General features: G+C 54.3%; 1 protein-coding gene across 2 annotated transcripts; it reads left to right on the top strand.

Moving 5' to 3' along the window:
- Positions 1-7,800: 7,800 nt before the first annotated feature.
- On the top strand, positions 7,801-18,155 carry LOC135174468 (guanylyl cyclase-activating protein 1-like). 2 transcript variants are annotated; one of them, XM_064141733.1, is made up of 5 exons: positions 7,801-8,003; positions 9,437-9,843; positions 11,716-11,865; positions 13,892-13,982; positions 16,419-18,155. In XM_064141733.1, exons 2-5 carry the CDS (start codon positions 9,646-9,648, stop codon positions 16,544-16,546), a joined length of 567 nt encoding a protein of 188 aa, XP_063997803.1. In that variant the 5' UTR covers positions 7,801-8,003; positions 9,437-9,645; the 3' UTR covers positions 16,547-18,155. The 2 variants fall into 2 exon arrangements, with proteins under 2 accessions (XP_063997803.1, XP_063997808.1); XM_064141738.1 differs by having other exon boundaries at positions 9,440-9,843.
- Positions 18,156-18,717: the final 562 nt, after the last annotated feature.

Consider the following 18,717-nt stretch of genomic DNA (forward strand, 5'->3'; position numbering starts at 1 on the left):
GAAAGCAGGAGGACAGCTCAGGACACCAAAACCAAAGCAGCTTTGCTGAACACACATAAACAGCTCTGAGATGAGTGGCACTGGAGAGACCTCACCACTCACACATTATCCACTGCCTTGAGTGGGTAATGTACAGGTCAAGCCTCCTGCTGTCCCCCAGCCACACAGAGCTCCCTTTTCTGCTCCACACAATCACAAGTGCTCTACAAGTCTTTCTTCACCCTGATTCTGGGTTGTTTTCTAGGATCACCTTCAGATGTGTTCAGCCTGGAGAAGAGAAGGCTCCAGGCAGAGCCAAGAGCAGCCTGCCATAGCTGAAGGGGGCTGCAAGCAGGCTGCAGAGGGACTGTTTGCAAAGGCCTGCAGGGACAGGATGAGGGCAATGGTTTGGAATGAGAGCAGAGCAGATTGAGACTGGATGTGAGGAACAAGTTCTTTAGCATGAGGCTGGTGGAACACTGCAACAGGTTGCCCAGGGAGGGAGCTGAAGCCACATCCCTGGAGATGTTCAAGGCAAGGCTGAAGAAGGCTGTGAGCAAGCGCTGCAGTGGAGGATGTCCCTGCTGACTGCAGGGGGATGTTGAACTGGATGCACTTTTTGTTGTCCCTTTCAGCCCAAACCATTCTATGATGGTCTACCCCACAGCACAGCCTTAGGAGCTCAGGAACACAGGAGGACCCAAGTGCAACCACAACCTAGCCTAGTGCTCAGCACTGCAGCAGCAGGATGCAGTTCTCACTGCCATGAAACAATTCACAGCCTCCAAGGGAGCTCTAAGGAAGATGTGGAAGCCTTTAGACCAGGCTGTACTCACTGCAAGAGAGGATTCAGCAGCTGCACCTCCATCGTCCCCCGACAGCTCCTGTATCACAGTGCTTGCTAAGCTTGACAGATGGCTCAGCATCTTCAGCCTGCAACAAGGCAAGATGAGTCAAGCACAGCCACAGAGACAAGCCTGCTGACAATACAGATCCCTTCATGCTGCTCTCCAGCCCTTGCTTGCTGAGGCAGAGGAGGCAAGAACCATAGAATCAGTCAGGGCTGGAAGGGACCACAAGGATGATCCAGTTCCAACCCCCCTGCCATGGGCAGGGACACCTCACACTACATCAGGCTGTCCAGAACCTCATCCAGCCTGGCCTAAACACCTCCAGGGATGAGGCTTCTACCACCTACCTGGGCAACCCCTTCCAGGGTCTCACCACTCTCATACTGAAGAACTGCCTAACATCCAGTCTGAATCTACCCATCTCCAGCTTTGCTCTATTCCCCCCAGTCCTGTCACTATCTGACAGCCTAAAATGTCCCTCCCCAGCTTTCTTGTAGGTCTCCTAAAACAATGGAAGGCCACAATAAGGTCACCTTGGAGCCTTCTCCTCTCCAGACTGCACAGCCTCAACTCCCTCAGTCTATCCCCACAGCAGAGCAGCTGCAGCCCTCTGAGCATCCTCCTGGCCCTTCTCTGGACACCTTCCAGAACATCCACAGCCCTCTCCAGAACTGGATGCAGCACTCCAGGTGGGGTCTCAGCAGAGCATAGCAGAGGGGGAGAATCACTTCCCTGGTCCTGATGGTCACACTGCTCCTGCTGCAGCCCAGGCTCTGGTTGCTCTCTGGGCTGCAAGTGCACACTGCTGGCTCATGTTGAGCTTCTTGCCCACCATCACCCTCAAGTCACTCTCCCCAGAGCTGCTCTCGAGCCACTCACTGCCCAGCCTGTGTCGATGCTTGGGATTGCCCTGACCCACAGCCAGGACCTTGCACTTGGTCTTGCTGAACCTCATGAGATTGGCATCTGCTCATTTCTGATCTCCTCTGTCTTAGCAAGCAAATCTTTGCTCTTAGACTGCCACTGTAAGGGTGGCAATGCTGACAGCAGAGAGCAGTGCCTGGCTTTTCTGGAGCTCTAACTCCTTCTATCCATCTGATTTGGAAGGAGATGTCAGAAAGCACTTCAGCAGCAAAAAGAGCAGCTGAACACTAACCTCCTTTATGCACCGAGTACCTCAGAGGTCTGCTTGGAAGAGGGTTTCAAGGCAGAGCAGTCACACATAGATCCTTCAAGCCATTCTTTGTCTCTCGGGTAGTGACAGGTTGCATGCAGCAGGATTCTTGAGGAGAGAAAAATAACAATAGAGGAAGACAATTTACCCAACAGTTAGGAAAAAAACATGTTTCCATCCTACTGGAGGGTTACTACAGCCACTCGTTTGTAAGAGGCACGAAAAACATCCCCCGTTTGGGAACATGGATTTCTCCTGGTCTTGCAGAGATGTGCCCTGCTTTCCTCTGCTCCCGGGCACGAGCTTAGCCTCTTCGGCCCACAGAATCGAAAGCTGAAGGAGCAGTCGGTGAGGCAAGATGTGAGGTTACGAAGCCAGGCCTCAGAGATCTCTTGCAAACAGGTCTAGAGGATGAAACCACTCGAGAAGGATACAGAGAGCCAGCAATGTCCTAATTCTGCTTCCACACTCTGCTTGCTTCCCAGCTGCTCCCAGGTGAGACTGAGGCATGCAACTCCAGAGTAAGACAGATCACAGAATCAACCAGGTTGGAAGAGAGCTCCAAGCTCAGTCAGTCCAACCTAGCACCCAGCCCTGGCCAATCAACCAGACCATGGCACTAAGTGCCCCAGACAGGCCTTGTTTCAACACCTCCAGGGATGGTGACTCCACCACCTCCCTGGGCAGCCCATTCCAATGCCAATCACTCTCTCTGACAACAACTTCCTCCTAACATCCAGCCTAGACCTCCCCTGGCACAACTTGAGGCTGTGTCCCCTTGTTCTGTTGCTGGCTGCCTGGCAGCAGAGCCCAACCCCACCTGGCTACAGCCTCCCTTCCAGTAGTTGCAGACAGCAATGAGGTCTGTCCTGAGCCTCCTCTTCTCCGGGCTCAACAAGCCCAGATGCATTTCTTCTATCAACACTTGCTGTTTGCTCAGCTGCTAACACAAAAGACTCATTTCCAGAGCTGGAATCCCTGCTTCATTAGAATCATAGAATGGGTTGGGTTGGAAGAGACCTCCAAAGCTCATCCAGCCCAACCCCTCCCTGCAGTCAGCCGAGACACCCTCCACTAGAGCAGCTTGCTCAGAGCCTCATCTTGTCTATCTCCAGGGATGTGGCCTCAGCTCCCTCCCTGGGCAGCCTGTTGCAGTGTTCCAGCAACCTCATGCTAAAGAACTTGCTCCTCACATCCAGTCTAAAGCTCCTCTGCTCTCATTCTGAACCACAGACACCCGCTGTGACCACAAATGCACATGGGGCTAAGCACATCTCTGCACGCTGCAGACACCACCATGTCAGGCATGTGTAATGCACTAGGTGAGAAGAGACTGCCCTGCCTTAGTCCAGGCTGGCTGCATCACCTCGGTCCTGAACCCAGGCTCCTGTGCCCTGCAGGGCCTGGCTCGCTGCTGGCCTACTCACAGTGCAAACAGAGGCACCGAGGCCTCTCTGCACAGGCACAGACTGTGACAGCCTCAACTCGAGTCCTGGAGGAGGTTCACATCTTCTGAACTCACAAACTATCTTTTCAGGTAAGCTGAGCATGACAAGGGATGTGAAAGGCATGGAAAGTGATTCTACAGTGATCACAGAACCATGAAGTTTGGAAGAGACCTTTAAGATCGATCCCAGCTGTAACCCAACTACCACAACCACTAAGCCATCTCCTGAAGCACCACATCTACAGCTTCTGGAACACCTCCAGGGATGAGGACTCCACCACCTCCTTTGGCAGCCTGTCCCAACCCCTCACCACCTCACTAAAGAGGTTTTTCCCCATTCCAATCTAAACCCCACCCTGGCACAGCTCAAACACATTCCCTCCTGTCCTGTCACTGGCTACTTGGCAGAAAAGACCAACACCAGCTTCATTCCAGCCTCCTTCCAGGGAGCTGTAGAGAGCAGTAAGACCTCCCTTCAGCCTTCTCTTCTCACACTGAACAACTCCAGCTCCCTCAGCTGCTTCTTGTATGCCTTCCAAATACCTCACTGGCTCATCTCTGGATATGCACCAGGACCTCAGTGTCTTTCCTATCCTGTGGCACCCCGGGAAGACAGAGAGAATAGAGGCTCACTATCAAACATGGCAGGGGGCACAGAAAAGGCAAGAGGGACTCACTGCCTTCTTTCCCTCAGCACTGCACCAACACCTGAGGGAGAGCCTGGAACAATGACAACTTGGAAGAGTAGCAGGTCATACCCAAGTATGCACAGGTGTCATGGCAGGGATCAGAGCCCTTTTGCCCTACTGCAGAATTTTCATTTATACACAGGACTGTGGCTCAGAGGCCTTCCATGGAAAAAGTCAAACCAATATTTCCTATCTGCTTGCACTGACGCAGCTGCTGTACCAGCAGAGGTACAGGCCTTGAGAGAATCTCTCCCTCGGAGAAACAAAAGACATAAACATGGCTATGTTTTGGAAAAAGGGTTCCAATTCTCAGACACGGTGACCACTCGACAAACATCTGCTGGGGCTGACCCCTGGGTAGTTCCATAAGTTGTTTTTGGTGAGAATTAGCCAATTGTGTGAGTTGATTATAACTTTGTACCAATCTGTAAAGCTAACGCAAGTCTGCCTGAGTTGGCAGAACACACCTCTTCTGAAACGCTCTAAAAAATATACCCACTTGCACCTTAACTTAACTGAGCCCCTCGCTCTCTACCCTGCTCTTACACCTCTCTTGCTCGATACCCTGATCGCTGATCACACACGCACACACCCGCGGCATTCGCATCGCAACCAACCAGCTCCAGACGGCACCGTTCCAGGCGGGGCCCGATCCTTACGAGCCCCGGGAGTCAGCATTCAGCTCGACCGGACCCGCGGAGCCTCGGACAACGCGCCTTAAAATCCATAAAGACTTTGAAACTTCTCCGAACTGCATCTGAACAGTGAGTAACTGACAAGAACTTAATTTAAAGGCTGAACAATCTCTCAAGCTTCAGTGAACTCTCTAAAAAATCACAGACTCTCTCCCTAAATCCTGGCATTTCCAAGCCACAAACTCTCTTTCTAAATTCTTGTACAAACTGTTGCTCAATTCCTGATTTCTTGTACATAAATCATTCTGGGATTTAATTCGCAAACCGCATAGAAAGAACTTACGTGGGATAACTGTAAATTCGTTTGGGGAAGGGGATTTCTGGTGTATATAATATTAAATCATTTATACCTTTTATAAACATCGGCCTCACATATCATTTCCTCCAAACCTCCCCCCCACACAAACTTTCCCGTCCGCGACAACAGGGTGTACCCAGAAGGGCAGAGCAGCTGGCTGGCACGGTTGGCATCACTGCAGGGCACACCCCCAGCCACTCTGCAGCTGACAGAGCTGGAAGGAGGAGCTGACACCACACAAGTAAGTGTGCTACTATCCAGAGGGACCAGGGCAGATGGACCAGCCTGAATCCCAGGAAGCTTAAGGAAGGGCAATGCAAACTCCTGCAGCTGGGGGAGTGCAACCTTCCACACCAGGACATGCTAGAGGCAGAGCAGCTGGGAAGCAGAGGAGGATCTGGGGATCACAGTGAACAAGCTGACCATAAGCCAGCAATGCACTCTCATGGCTAAGACCAACAGCATCCTGGGCTGCATCAGGATGCTGCCAGGAGGGAGGGGATCCTTCCTCTCAGCACTAGTGAGGCCACATCTGGAGTGCTGCATCCAGTTCTGGGCTCCTCAAAACAAAAGGTGACAGCCTGTTGGAGCAAGTCCAGTGAAGGGAAGCTCTTATCACTGAATGGATGAGTTTAGAAGAAACCTCAGGAGGCCATCTGATCCAACCTGCCTGCTCAAACAGGGCCAGCTGCCCAAGGCTGTGTCCAGACAGCTTCTGAGTATCTCCAAGGACAAAGGCTCCACAACCTCCTGGGCAACCTGTGCCAGAGCTGAGTAACCCCCACACTTCTAAAACAGAGCACTTCCCAATGTTCTTGTGTTTGGGTTTGTGCTCTCTGACGCCCATCCTGTCACTGGACACCACTGGACAGCAGCTGGCTCAGGCTCCTTGGAACCCTCCTCGAGAATAAACCTGAGAACAGGCACAACATAGCTTCAAATACTGCCCCAAAGTCCCCAGTCCCCGTGTGAAGTGGTAGCTGCTTCAGGCACTAGGCTCAGGGACTTGCAGCTGGAACACCCTGGTGCCTGCAGGTCGTATTTACTCCTGAGCAGGAAAGCACTACACCGTGCTGGCCAATTTCCTCAGCAGCAGACGCAAACACTGGAGGACAGAGGTTATTGTGTCCCACTGCCTCACCCCAGCAAAGCAAACAGTGCAAGACTGTTGCTCTCCCAGGGCCACACTGACTTTGCTATGGCTTTCCATGCCTGTAGCAGCAGAAGACCTGCACTGTGCCCATGGTGTGAGCCAGCAGAGGCTGCACTCTGGCCACAGGTGAAGATAATGTTTTCACAGGGTCACACAGGCCCACAGGACGATAGGGGTTGGAAGGGAGCCAAGGAGACAAGGGACAGCAGGACAATCCTATCTAACACAGATCACACAGCAACACATCCAGACAGGCCTGGAAAGGCTCCACAGAAGGAGACTCCACAGTCTCTCTGGGCAGCCTGTGCCAGGGCTCTGGGACCCTTACAGTCAAGAAGTTCCCCCTTGTGTTGAGGCAGAACCTCCTGTGCTGCAGCTTACACCCATTGCTGCTTGTCCTATCCCAGGGAGCAGTGAGCAGAGCCTGTCCCCCACTCCTGGCAGCCCTCAGATACTTATAAACATTTATCAAATCCCCTCTCAGTCTTCTCCAGACTAAGCAGCCCCAGGGCCCTCAGCCTCTCCTCATCAGCCATACCCTCCTGTCCCCTCATCATCCTGGTAGCCCCCTGCTGGACCCTCTCCAGCAGATCCCTGTCCCTCTTCAAGTGGGGAGCCCAAAACTGAACACAGTATTCAAGATGAGGTCTCAGCAGGGCAGAGCAGAGGGGGAGGAGAACCTCCCTTGATCTGCTGGACACACTCCTCCTAATGCACCCCAGGCTCCCATTGGCCTTCTTGGCCACAAGGGCACATTCGTGTGCCGTGGGTGTTCTCCACCAGCGCCGCCAGCGAAGGAGAGGCCAGCGCCCAAGCCTCTGCAGGGGTGCGCAGCGGCCCGGTCGGCCACACAGACTCACAGACCCACGAGAACGCAGCTGACCTCACAGCCTCCGCGGGCCGAAACTTCTCCCGGACGAGGCTCTCCCTCGGGCCGCTACCGGTGCTCAGCGGGGCACCGCAGTCACGCCGCCGGCGCAAGCGCAGGCTCCGGCGTGATGGAGCCAGGCCGGACCACGCAGCCCAGGAGGGAGAGAGCCCTTCCCGCCCCGCTGCTCCTCACCGCCGGACCCCGAGAGACGGAGAACTCCTGCGGCTTCCTCAGGCCCTGAGGGGCGGCAGAGCCGCTCGCAGTGGAGCTGCCAGCGCTGCCCCCGGCGGAGACGAGCGGGCAGCGGAAGGACAAGCCCGAGAGCCGATCGGGGGGCACTGACCTGCCGCGACCCGCGGGCAGCAGCCCCAGCGCCGGCCCCGGCCCCGGCTCCGCCGCAGGGCCGCTCGCGCCCCGGCCACCTCAGCACCGGAACGCGCGCGGCGGCTCCGCCTCCCAGCGGCAAACAGCCAATCAGCTACAGAGACACGGAGATGGACGTGTCAGCCAGCGAACTGCGGCGAAGCGGCCGGCGGCCGCCCTGCGACATGGCACAGCGTGACCAATCGTGAGCAGCGCCCGGGGCCCGCCCCACAACAAGGGCACAGCCAATCAGAGCCGGCAGTGACGCAGGGCGCGGGGCGGCGCGGGGCTGCCAGCCCGTCCCGGGCGGGCCCTGGGCGGCCGCAGCCTGCCGGGCCGGGGGCGAGGCCTGCGGCGTGGCCTTTGGCCGGCCTGAGGGCAGCTCCTCCGACCGGGTCACAGCAGCCCCACGGCAAGGATGTGTGCTTGGAAAGCCGGAACTGGGAGAGGGACCGGAGCGTGTTGGCTGGCAGCTGGCGGAACGTGAGCCGCAGTGGCCAGGACGGCCAGTGGCAGCCTGGCTTGGGCTGGAAACACAGGGACAGGGAGAGCCCTGGGGCACAGCCCTGTGAGGAGAGGCTGAGGGAGCTGGGGGTGTGCAGCCTGCAGCAGAGGAGGCTCAGGGCAGAGCTCATTGCTGTCTGCAGCTGCCTGCAGGGAGGCTGTAGCCAGGTGGGGTTGGGCTCTGCTGCCAGGCACCCAGCAACAGAAGAAGGGGACACAGTCTCAAGTTGTGCCAGGGCAGGTTCAGGCTGGATGTTAGGAAGAAATTCTTCCCAGAGAGAGTGATTGGCATTGGAATGGGCTGCCCAGGGAGGTGGTGGAGTCACCATCCCTGGAGGTGTTGAAGCCAAGCCTGGCTGGGGCACTTAGTGCCATGGTCTGGTTGGTTGCATTGGACTGGATGATAGATTGGCTTGGATGATCTTGGAAGTCTCTTCCAACCTGGCTGATTCTATGATTCTATTCCCCTGTGCTCAGCATTGGTGAGGCCACACCTCGAATACTGTGTTCAGTGCAGGAAGGACAGTGAGGGGCTGGAGCATGTCTGGAGAAGGGCAACAAGGCTGGAGTAGGGCCTGGACAGCTGAGGGAGCTAGGGGTGTGCATCCTGGAGAAGAAGAGGCTGAGGGGAGACCTTATTGCTCTCTACAAACACCTGGAGGGAGATGGGAGGGGGCAGGGGGCAGCCTCTGCTCTTCGGTGGCAAGCAGCAGGACCAGAGGAAATGATTCCAAGCTGCACCAGGGGAGGCTCAGGCTGGATATTAGGAAATGGATTCTCAAACACTGGACTGATCTGCCCAGGGCAGTGCTGGAGTCACTGTTGCTGGCGGTGTTCAAGCAGCCTGTGGAGCTGGTGCTTAGGGATGTGGTTTAGTTTGGATGATCTTGGAGGTCTCTTCCCACATGAGATACTCTGTGATTCCTGCTTGTGCAGATGACCTTTTTCTGGGCTAGCTGCGGTTCTGTGGTGATTCTGGGCGTAGGCAGGTCAGGGCATTATTTGAGTTCAGTCACCTGCCATTCCTCTGTGCCCTTTTGTGTGTATGCAACGAGTCACAGAGTGTTAGGGGTTGCTGGGGACCTCCAGAGACCATCGAGTCCAAGCCCCTGCCAAAGCAGGCTCACCTAGGGCAGGCCACACAGAACTGCAGCCAGGCTTTCCCTCAGCTAGGCTGACATTTCTGATGGGCTGCTTCTGCAACACCTTCTGCTGCTACACACCCTGGTGTACACAAACAGCCTCTCAAACCCAGCCAGAGCAGCAGATCCTTCACCTCACATCCCACACCCTGTAGCTTTCCCCCTTTTGTTTTCACATGAAATTATAGCAACGTTAAAAATAGGGTAGGGGAGCAAACCAAAACAGCTCCTGATTAACCTCCTCACCCTCTCTGCTCTGGCTCCAAATAGCAGCAATCCAGTGGCTTATCCTGCACCGCCTTTTGCAGCCTAAGAGCTCTGTACTACTGTAAACACTGGAGTTTGTAAGTCGGCCCCTAAGCAGATTACCATTGCTAATTGGCTGGTGGGAAGTCAGATCCCTCACTTGTGCTGCCGCCAGTGTCAAACGTGGGAGGCAGAGGAGCACTGCCGGAGCATCCTTCCCACGCCCTGTCCGCATGGGGAACAACAGCAGCTCCACGGTGGATGATCTGCAGGCCGTGGAGATCCACCACTGGTACAAGAAGTTCATGAAGGAGTGTCCCTCTGGGCAGCTGACAGAGCATGAGTTTAAGCAGTTCTTTGGGCTTCGAGGGCTGGATCCAGAGGCCAACGAGTACATCGAGCAGATGTTCCGCACCTTCGACATGAACAAGGTGAGTTCCCCAGCTGCCTGCTGCTGCTTCAAACTCAACCAGCTCCTGCATCTTCAGAGGCTTTGGGGTTTCCTCTTGCAAGCATTGGTATGGAAAGCTGATGGGAGGGAGGCTGAAGTCGAGTAGCTAAATGCAAGGAGCAAATGGATATACCTAGGGGGAGGCATAGCCAATGTCAGCATAGGTAGGAAGAGCATGTTGTCTGGCTGTCTTCCTCTAGCTCATCCCACCATTCTAGATCATCTTAACACCACAGATGAAGCAAGTTCCAGGTACCTGGCAGCTGCATGGCAGGCAATTGATGTTTGTCCTCAGTGTGCTTGGAGCTGCAGCACATCACAGGAGCAAAGGAGTGGGTAGGATTCCTGCTTCCTCATGCAATTCCTGTCTGTTTTATCCATGCATACTCCAGCTTGTGCTTGCAGCACCTGTGAGCTAAACAGCAGAAGGATCTGGTTGTGTGGCAGCCTGCAAAAAAACTGGCTTTGCTCTCTGCTCCAAGGTGCTGGAATGGCTACAGCAACTGAGCTGTTGGAGAGCATCTCTGGGAGAAGGGACCTGGGGGTCCTAGTGGACAAGAGGATGCCCACAAGCCAACAATGTGGGCAAGAAGGCCAATGGCATCCTGGGGTGGATTAGAAGGGCTGTGGTTAGTGGGTCAAGAGAGGTTCTCCTCCCTCTACTCTGCCCTGATGAGGCTGCATCTGGAATATTATGTCCAGTTCTGGGCCCCTCAGGTCAAGAGGGACCTCAGGGAACTGCTTGACAGAGTCCAGGGCAGGTCCACAAAGCTGCTGCAGGCAGGGGAACATCTCCCTGTGAGGACAGGCTGAGGGAGCTCTGCCACCCTGACAGGGAAAAGATTCTTCTGTTCCCGTGGCACCTCCTCTGTGCCAGCTTGCCCCCACTGCCCCTTGTCCTGCCATTGGCCATCCCTGAGCAGAGCCTGGCTCTGTCCTCCTGACACTGCCTGCACAGCTTTAGCAACGTGCATGAGGGCAGCCCTCAGGCTCCTCTGCTCCAAGCACCTGCTTACAAGTGGCCAGGATGCTAGGATCAGGTTCTTTGCCGTGAGGGTAGTGGAGCACTGTGACAGGTAGCCCAGGGAAATGACTGAAAATCCATCCCTGGAGCTATTCAAGGGGAGGCTCAACAGGGCTCTGGGCAACCTGAGTTAGTGGAGAATGTCCCTGCTGACTGCAGAGGGGGATGACCTTGGGAGGTCCCTGCCAATGCAAACCGCTCTATGAAGTCAGCAGGGCAGCTGGGTTGGTTCCAGGGTCTGACTTGTGTCCCTCACCACCAACAGGATTAGATTAGACACGAGGAAGAAATTCTTCACCACAAGGTTGGAGAGACACTGGAACAGCCTGCCCAAGGAAGCCATGGAGGCTCCAGCCCTGGAAGTGTTCAAAGCCAGGTTGAATGTGGTCCTGAGCAACCATGGTCTGGTGGAAGGTGTTCCTGCCCATGGCAGGGGGGTTGGAGCTTGATGATCTTTAGGGTTCCTTCCGACTCAACCTATTCTGTGACTCTGAGTGGACAGACTGGGTTCCCTAATGCTGCCCACCACCAGCAGCAGCAGGTGGCAAGCACGGAGTAGCCTAGAGGTGGCATGGATCCTAACTTCAGGAATCCAAGTATTTAGGAGGTCATAGAATCATAGAGTCAGCCAGGTGGGAAGAGACCTCCAAGATCCTCCAGTCCAGCCTATCACAGAGGTGGCCAGAGGAATGCCACGTGTGTGCCCCTGTCCTGGTCTCCATGCCATGTTGTTGTTTCTCTTCCAGCTGTGAATCTAAAAAGCAAGGAGCTCAGCCGGCTCCATAACTGCCCGAGGGAGTTACTGCCACACTGTGTTTTTCCCCCCAGGATGGGTACATTGACTTCATGGAGTATGTGGCTGCCCTCAGCCTGGTGCTCCGGGGGAAGATGGAGCAGAAGCTGCGCTGGTATTTCAAGCTCTACGACGTAGATGGCAATGGCTGCATCGATCGGCATGAACTGCTCAACATCATTAAGGTAGGACTCTTCCAGGGGTCTTTGCTTCTTCCCTAAAGGCAAATCCCAGCACACAAGTCAGGGATGACCATGGAGGAGGCCTTCTTTAACAGCAGGATTCCCCACAGTCTCATAGACTAGCAGGGACACCTGACAGCCTTCCTGAGCACCACAGCACAGCTAACTCCATACAGTTGTTTTAGCTGCCCACGTGTGGGGGCTCTTGTGGTGGGGTTCTGGTAATGGGGGAAGGGCCACAGGGCTGGCTCCTCTGAGAAGATGCCAGAAGGTCCCTTGGCTCCACGTTGAACCTGCCTCTGGCCAAGGCTGACCTAATCAGGGATGGTGGTAACACCTCTGCAATAGTACATTTAAGAAGGGATTGAAAAATGATAGGGAAGGAGAGAAAACAGATGGAAAAAGAGGTGGGATGTGAGAGAAACAGCTCTGCAGACTGCAAGGCCAGTGAAGAAAGAGGGAAAGGAATTGCTCCAAGTGTCAGAGCAGAGATTCCTCTGCAGCCCATGGGGAAGACTGTGGTGAACTGGCAGGAGACTGACTCCCTTCAACCCATGGAGGTGCTCGGGGGAGCAGATGGCCTCCTGCAGCTCATGGAGGACCCCACAATGGAGCAGATGAATGCACCTGAGGGAGGCTGTGGCTGTGTGGGGAGCCCATGCTGCAGCAGTCTGCTCCTGAAGAGCTGCAGCCCATGGGAAGGACCTGTGCTGAAGAAATCTGCAGAGGAGTGTCACCCATGGGACAGACCACACAGTGGAGCAGGGGACAAGGAGGAAGGAGCAGCACAAGCAACGTGTGACAAACTGACCACCACTCTCATCCTTCTTTCCTGTGGGCTACTGCAGGGTAGGAGGTGCTGAAACCAGGAGCAGAGCTGAGCTGGGGAAGAAAGGGGGAGGGAAGGGTTAAACTATTTGTTTGATTTCTCATTTTCTGCTCTGGTTTTGTTGGTAACAAATTCAAGTGATTGTTTTTTTCCCAAGTCAAGTCTGTTCTGCCTGTGACCAGAACTGCTGAGTGATCCCTCTCTGTCCTTTGTCTCCACCCACAAGCCTCTACTCTGCCCTGGTGGGACCGTTCTATGATTCTCTGCTTATGAAGAAGATGAGGTGCACTGAACAACAGGGAACCATGCTTAAACTTCCCAGTCAGCTTTAGGGAGAAGCAGGACACAAAGGAAGCAGGAGAAAAAAAACAATCCAACAATAGGGAAAGCAAGAAGAGAAAGAAAAGATCCCAGCCTGTACCAAAGGAATTTCCTGGTGATGAAAGCAAGAGAGGCTTCAACAGGTTTTATTTGGCTTGGGGGGCCATAGGGTAATAGAAAGTGAAGCAAGGAGGTGGGTCCACCTAAGCAGATTGAGAGTAATCCTCTGGCTCCCACTGTTCATTCCATGCTCCCTTTGCACCATTCAGTGCCCAACCATAAGGCCTGATGATTTCTGCTGTGTTTTCCTTCACAGCAAGAGCGATTGGCATTGGAATGGGCTGCCCAGGGAGGTGGTGGAGTCACCATCCCTGGAGGTGTTTAAGAGGAGTCTGGATGAGGCACTTAGTGCCATGGTTTAGTTGATTAGAAGGGTTAGGTGATAGGTTGGATTTGATGATCCTAAAGCTCTTTTCCAACCTGGTTAATTCTGTGATTCATGGAATCATAGGATCAGGGAGAGTTGGAAGGGACCACAAGGAGCAGCCAGTTCCAACCTCCCTGCCATGCCCAGGGACACCCTACCCTAGAGCAGGCTGCACACAGCCTCCTCCAGCCTGGCCTCAAACACCTCCAGCCATGGGGCCTCAACCACCTCCCTGGGCAACCCATTCCAGCCTCTCACCACTCTCCTGCTCAACAACTTCCTCCTCACATCCAGCCTGAACCTACCCAGCTCCAGCTTCGCTCTGCTCCCCCTACAGGGAAGGGAGCAGGCATGGCTGTCTTGTCCTGACCCTGTGCTGCCAGGCTGCAGTGGAACCAGCCCTCCCTTTGGGAGCCATCATGCAGCCTCCTGGTCTTGCTCTTCTCCTGCAGGCCATTCGAGCCATTAACGGTGGTGACCATGAAACCAGTGCAGAAGAGTTCACCAACAGAGTCTTCAACAAGATTGACGTCAACGGAGACGGTAAGGGCCCTGTCCTCCTCAGCAGCCTTGCGTGGCTCCAGGGCTGGGCGCCAGGGTCTTGCAGGTCACTTCCAGCCAGAGACATTCTGCCCTTCCGTGACGTTTCTTGCAGGCTTAGAAAGCCTCTGGCAGTTGTAGGAGGCCAGAATGGGCCTAGTACATGTGCTGGCTTGCCCAGGCATGATCCCATGGTCCCTTTCCCTCTGCTGGCTGGGGAGGGAGGACACACAGAGCGCAGGGAGAAGACACAGGGCTTGGAGACAGCCACTTGGAGGGTCCAAGAGTTGCCCAGATTTGTTCTTCCCAAACAAGGGAAAGCAAGCTCCTGACTTCACCTAACATGGTCAGGTTTGGCAAGGTGCCATTCTGGTTGGTGAATCTCTGTGGCCAAAGGGACCATTACATTGGGGCAAACAATCAAGAGGCTTTTGCCACATGCCTGCTCTGCTTCTGCCTGCTCCAGCCTGCCATGTTACGCTCTGCTTTGCCTGCACTGACTGTCAAGACACCAACAGAACTCCCTTCAAGTGTTTGGGTACTGTCTCAGACTATTCTGTGTGTAAATACTCAAAGCCTCTCTCTAAGAAAATCTATAACTAGGTTCTATTGTGCCTTCTGCCTTAGCAGCAGGAAGGAGCCTCTCGAGTCCCCTAGGGGGCAAGAAGTAGCACTGACCCCAAGAACCAGGCTCTCAGGGAGTGCCAGGACTGGGGGGAATGGAGCAAAGCTGGAGGTGGGGAGAGTCAGACTGGAGGTGAGGAGGAAGTTGTTGAGCAGGAGAGTGGTGAGAGGCTGGAATGGGTTGCCCAGGGAGGTGGTTGAGGCCCCATGGCTGAAGGTGTTTAAGGCCAGGCTAGCTAAGGCTGTGGGCAGCCTGCTCTAGGGTAGGGTGTCCCTGCTCATGGCAGGTAGAACTATATGATACTTGTGGTCCCTTCCAGCCCTGACTGATTCTATGCTTCTATGATTGTATTTGCTAGTTGTTCCTTAAGTGTTCTAAGTTGCCTGTTCCCTGTGTGTATAAATATCCAAACTCTGCATTTCAAGCCTTGTAAATAGGTTTTCTGGTGAGATTTAATGTTCATAAACGATTTTCAGAGTTATTAACAATCTTCACCTGGATATCAATATTGATCATGAATTTTGCATCATTCATAACAGAGGCCTCTGGGTGCTTTGGAGCAGTGCACGTTTCTAGATGACTGTCATCCTCTTTCTGTCCAAACAAGGCTGTGGGGCAGGCTGTGGATGTAGTCTACTTGGACTTCAGCAAAGCCTTTGGCACCATCTGCCACAACAAGCTCCTGGCATAGCTGGCAGCTCGTGGCTGGGACAGATTCACTGTGATATGGGTCAAGAACTGGCTGGAGGGCTGGGCCCAGAGAGTGGTGGTGAATGGTGCCACATCCAGTTGGCAGCTGGCACTGGTGGTGTGCCCCAGGGATCAGTGCTGGGCACAGTCTTGTTCAACATTCTTATTGATAATCTGGACCAGGGGATTGAGTCCAGCATCAGTAAGTTTGCAGATGACAGCAAGCTAGGAGCAGGTGTGGAGCTGCTGGAGGGTAGGAGAGCCCTGCAGAGGGACCTGGCCAGGCTGGATGGGTGGGCAGAGGCCAAGGGGATGAGATTGAACAAGGCCAAGTGCAGGGTTCTGCACTTTGGCCACAACAACTCCAAGCAGCACTACAGGCTGGGGACAGAGTGGCTAAGAGCAGCCAGGCAGAGAGGGACCTGGGGGTGCTGGTAGAGAGGAGCTGAAGATGAGCCAGCAGTGCCCAGGTGGGCAGCAGAGCCAATGGCATCCTGGGCTGGCTCAGAGCAGTGTGGGCAGCAGGACAAGGGAGGTTCTTCTGCCCCTGTGCTCAGCACTGCTCAGGCCACACCTGGAGTGCTGTGTCCAGTTCTGGGCTCCTCAATTCAAGAGAGATGTTGCAGTACTGGAAGGTGTCCACAGGAGGGCGACAAAGCTGTGAGGGGCCTGGAGCAGAGCCCTGTGAGGAGAGGCTGAGGGAGCTGGGGGTGTGCAGCCTGCAGCAGAGGAGGCTCAGGGCAGAGCTCAGTGCTGCCAACAACTACCTGAAGGGAGGCTGTAGCCAGGTGGGGTTGGGCTCTTCTGCCAGGCAAGCAGCAACAGAACAAAGGGACACAGTCTCAAGTTGTGGCTGGGCAGGTCTGGCCTGGATGATAGGAGGAAGTTGTTGCCAGAGAGAGATTTGCATTGGAATGGGCTGCCCAGGGAGGTGGTGGAGTCACCATCCCTGGAGGTGTTGAAGCCAAGCCTGGCTGGGGCACTTAGTGCCATGGTCTGGTTGATTGGCCAGGGCTGGGTGCTAGGTTGGACTGGATGAGCTTGGAGGTCTCTTCCAAGCTGGCTGATTCCAGGATTCTAAGGACTGGCAGGGTTCTAACACCTTCCCTCTGTCTCTGGCACAGGTGAACTTTCCCTGGAGGAATTTGTGGAGGGAGCAAGGAAAGATGAGGAGTTCATGGAAGTCATGATGAAAAGTTTGGACCTGCAGCACATTGTGGCCATGATCAACAACCGTCGGCACAGCATGTAAATGGAGCCGGCAGAGAAGATGCTGTTGCCAGCAAACAGACAGAAGGGTGCCCACGGAGCAGGAAGCAGAGAGAAGCACTTTTGAAACCAAACAGCATTTCAACCTACATGAACATGGAAGTAGGAGCAGAAAGATTCAGCTGCACTTTGTGTCTCTTGAGACACTGTGTTTTGGTATGCTTGGTTCTGATTCTCTCTGCTGAAGCAGCTTGGTTCAAGAGCTAAAGGGAAAAAAGCCAGTCTGGTAGTGACAAACTTCTTGCCAGCTGTGCTGTTTGCACTTTTGAGTGATCAAAGATCCCTTAACCAAACAAGTCAACAGTGCAGCTTCTCCACAGCAGCTACTGCAAGCAGAGACAATCTGCTGCTCAGCTTCCCAAAGCTGGAAAAATCCTTTTTTCCCCCCAACTCATTGCCCTACTGCTCTTATACAGCTGAATAAATGAAGTACAGGAAGATCAGCCTAAGAGTGTTCAGCCAATTGGCAGTGCTGTGGTGCATGAGTCTGAAGGATGGGATGGGAGCCATCCAGAGGGACCTGGACAGGCTGGAGAGGTTTGCTGAAGAAAGGCTCATCCAGTTCAGTAAGGCCAAGTGCGAGGTCCTGCACCTGGGCTGGGGCTGTCCTCACAGGCTGGGGGAGGAGTTTGAGAGCAGCCCTGCAGAAAAGGACTTGGAGGTGCTGGAGGGTGAGAAGCTGGACAGGAGCCAGCAATGGGCACTTGGAGCCCACATGGCCAATGGCAGCCTGGGCTGCATCCAAAGCAGCATGGCCAGAGATGGAGAAAGAGGATTCTGCCTCTTTGCTCTGCTCTGGGGAGACCTCACCTGCACTGCTGTCTCCAGCTCTGGAGCCTTCAGCACAGGAAGGACATGGACCTGATGGAGCAGGGCCAGAGGAGGCCATGAAAATGATCAGGGAGCTGGAGCAGCTCTACTGTGAGGCCAGGCTGAGGGAGCCTGGAGAAGAGAAGGCTCCAGGCAGAGCCAAGAGCAGCCTGCCAGGACTCGAAGGGGGCTGCAAGAAGGCTGCAGAGGGACTGTTTGCAAAGGCCTGCAGGGACAGGACAAGGGCAATGGTTTGAAATGAGAGCAGAGCAGATTGAGACTGGATGTGAGGAAGAAGTTCTTTAGCATGAGGCTGCTGCAACAGGCCACCAGCACTCCCCTTCTGCCAGGCAGCTCTCCAGCCAAGCCTCCCCCAGTTCTAAACAGTTTTCGTAGTTCTAAACAATCTTAGCCTGGATATCAAAATTCATACAGATTATTGACTTTGCATAATTCCATCACAATGACATTGACAAAGAAATTGAAGCACTGTAGGGGTGTTGCTAAGCTCTGCAAGAAAAAATCAATCACACACTGAAATATGACAGAGAGAAAGCTGAGTTTCCTTCTCCAGTCTCAATAACCACCAAGTGTGGGGTTTGTTTACAACCACCTCGGCTTCCTAAAGCTTTGCTTTACTAAGCAATTCTAAACAGAAAGCTTTTCCTTAGATCTGTTCATCGTCCACTTACAAGACAAACTGAAAGCTCTGGGTTGTTCTCTGCTGTTCCAATTCCATGAAGATCTGGAATAAAGAAAGGAATCATTTAATAAACAGGAAATGTGATTCAGCAGTCTGGGTGACATGCTGGAGAGAACTGTCCAGAGGGACTTGGGCAAGCTGGAGAGATATGCCCGAGCTAACCTCAGGAAGTTGAACAAGGTCAAATTCAAGGTGCTACACCTGGGTTAGGGCAGACCCAAGCACAAATCCAGGCTAGGTGAGGAGTGGTTCGAGGGCAGTCTAGAGGAGAAGGCCTTGGGGGTGTCAGTTGGTGACAAAGTCCCTGGAGCCAGCACTGGTTCCTGGCAGCCCAGAGCCAGCTGTGTGCTGGCTGCATCCAAAGCAGGGAGAGCAGCAGCACAGGGAGGGGATTCTGCCCCTCTGCTCTGCTCTGATACTGCACCTGCAGCACTGCCTCCAGTTGTGGTGCCCCTCAGCATAAGGGAGACATGGAGCTGCCAGAGGGGGTCTAGAGGAGATGGTCACAGGGCTGGAGAACCTCCCCTGTGGAGACAGGCTGAGAGAGAGCTGGAGGTGTTCAGCCTGGAGAAGGCTCCGGGGAGACCTTAGAGCAGCCTTGCAGTACCAGAAGAGGCCTACAAGAGAGCCAGGAAGGGACC

This window comes from Pogoniulus pusillus, chromosome 4 (assembly GCF_015220805.1).
Source record: "Pogoniulus pusillus isolate bPogPus1 chromosome 4, bPogPus1.pri, whole genome shotgun sequence".
Classification (NCBI taxonomy): domain Eukaryota; kingdom Metazoa; phylum Chordata; class Aves; order Piciformes; family Lybiidae; genus Pogoniulus; species Pogoniulus pusillus.

Bases quoted from the DNA above. Each gene is read 5' to 3' on its own strand.
- LOC135174468 (XM_064141733.1), top strand. From the start codon at position 9,646: ATGGGGAACAACAGCAGCTCCACGGTGGATGATCTGCAGGCCGTGGAG. The intron at 9,844-11,715 runs GTGAGTTCCCCA...TTTTCCCCCCAG, and splicing joins GCACCTTCGACATGAACAAG to GATGGGTACATTGACTTCAT. The intron at 11,866-13,891 runs GTAGGACTCTTC...CTTCTCCTGCAG, and splicing joins AACTGCTCAACATCATTAAG to GCCATTCGAGCCATTAACGG.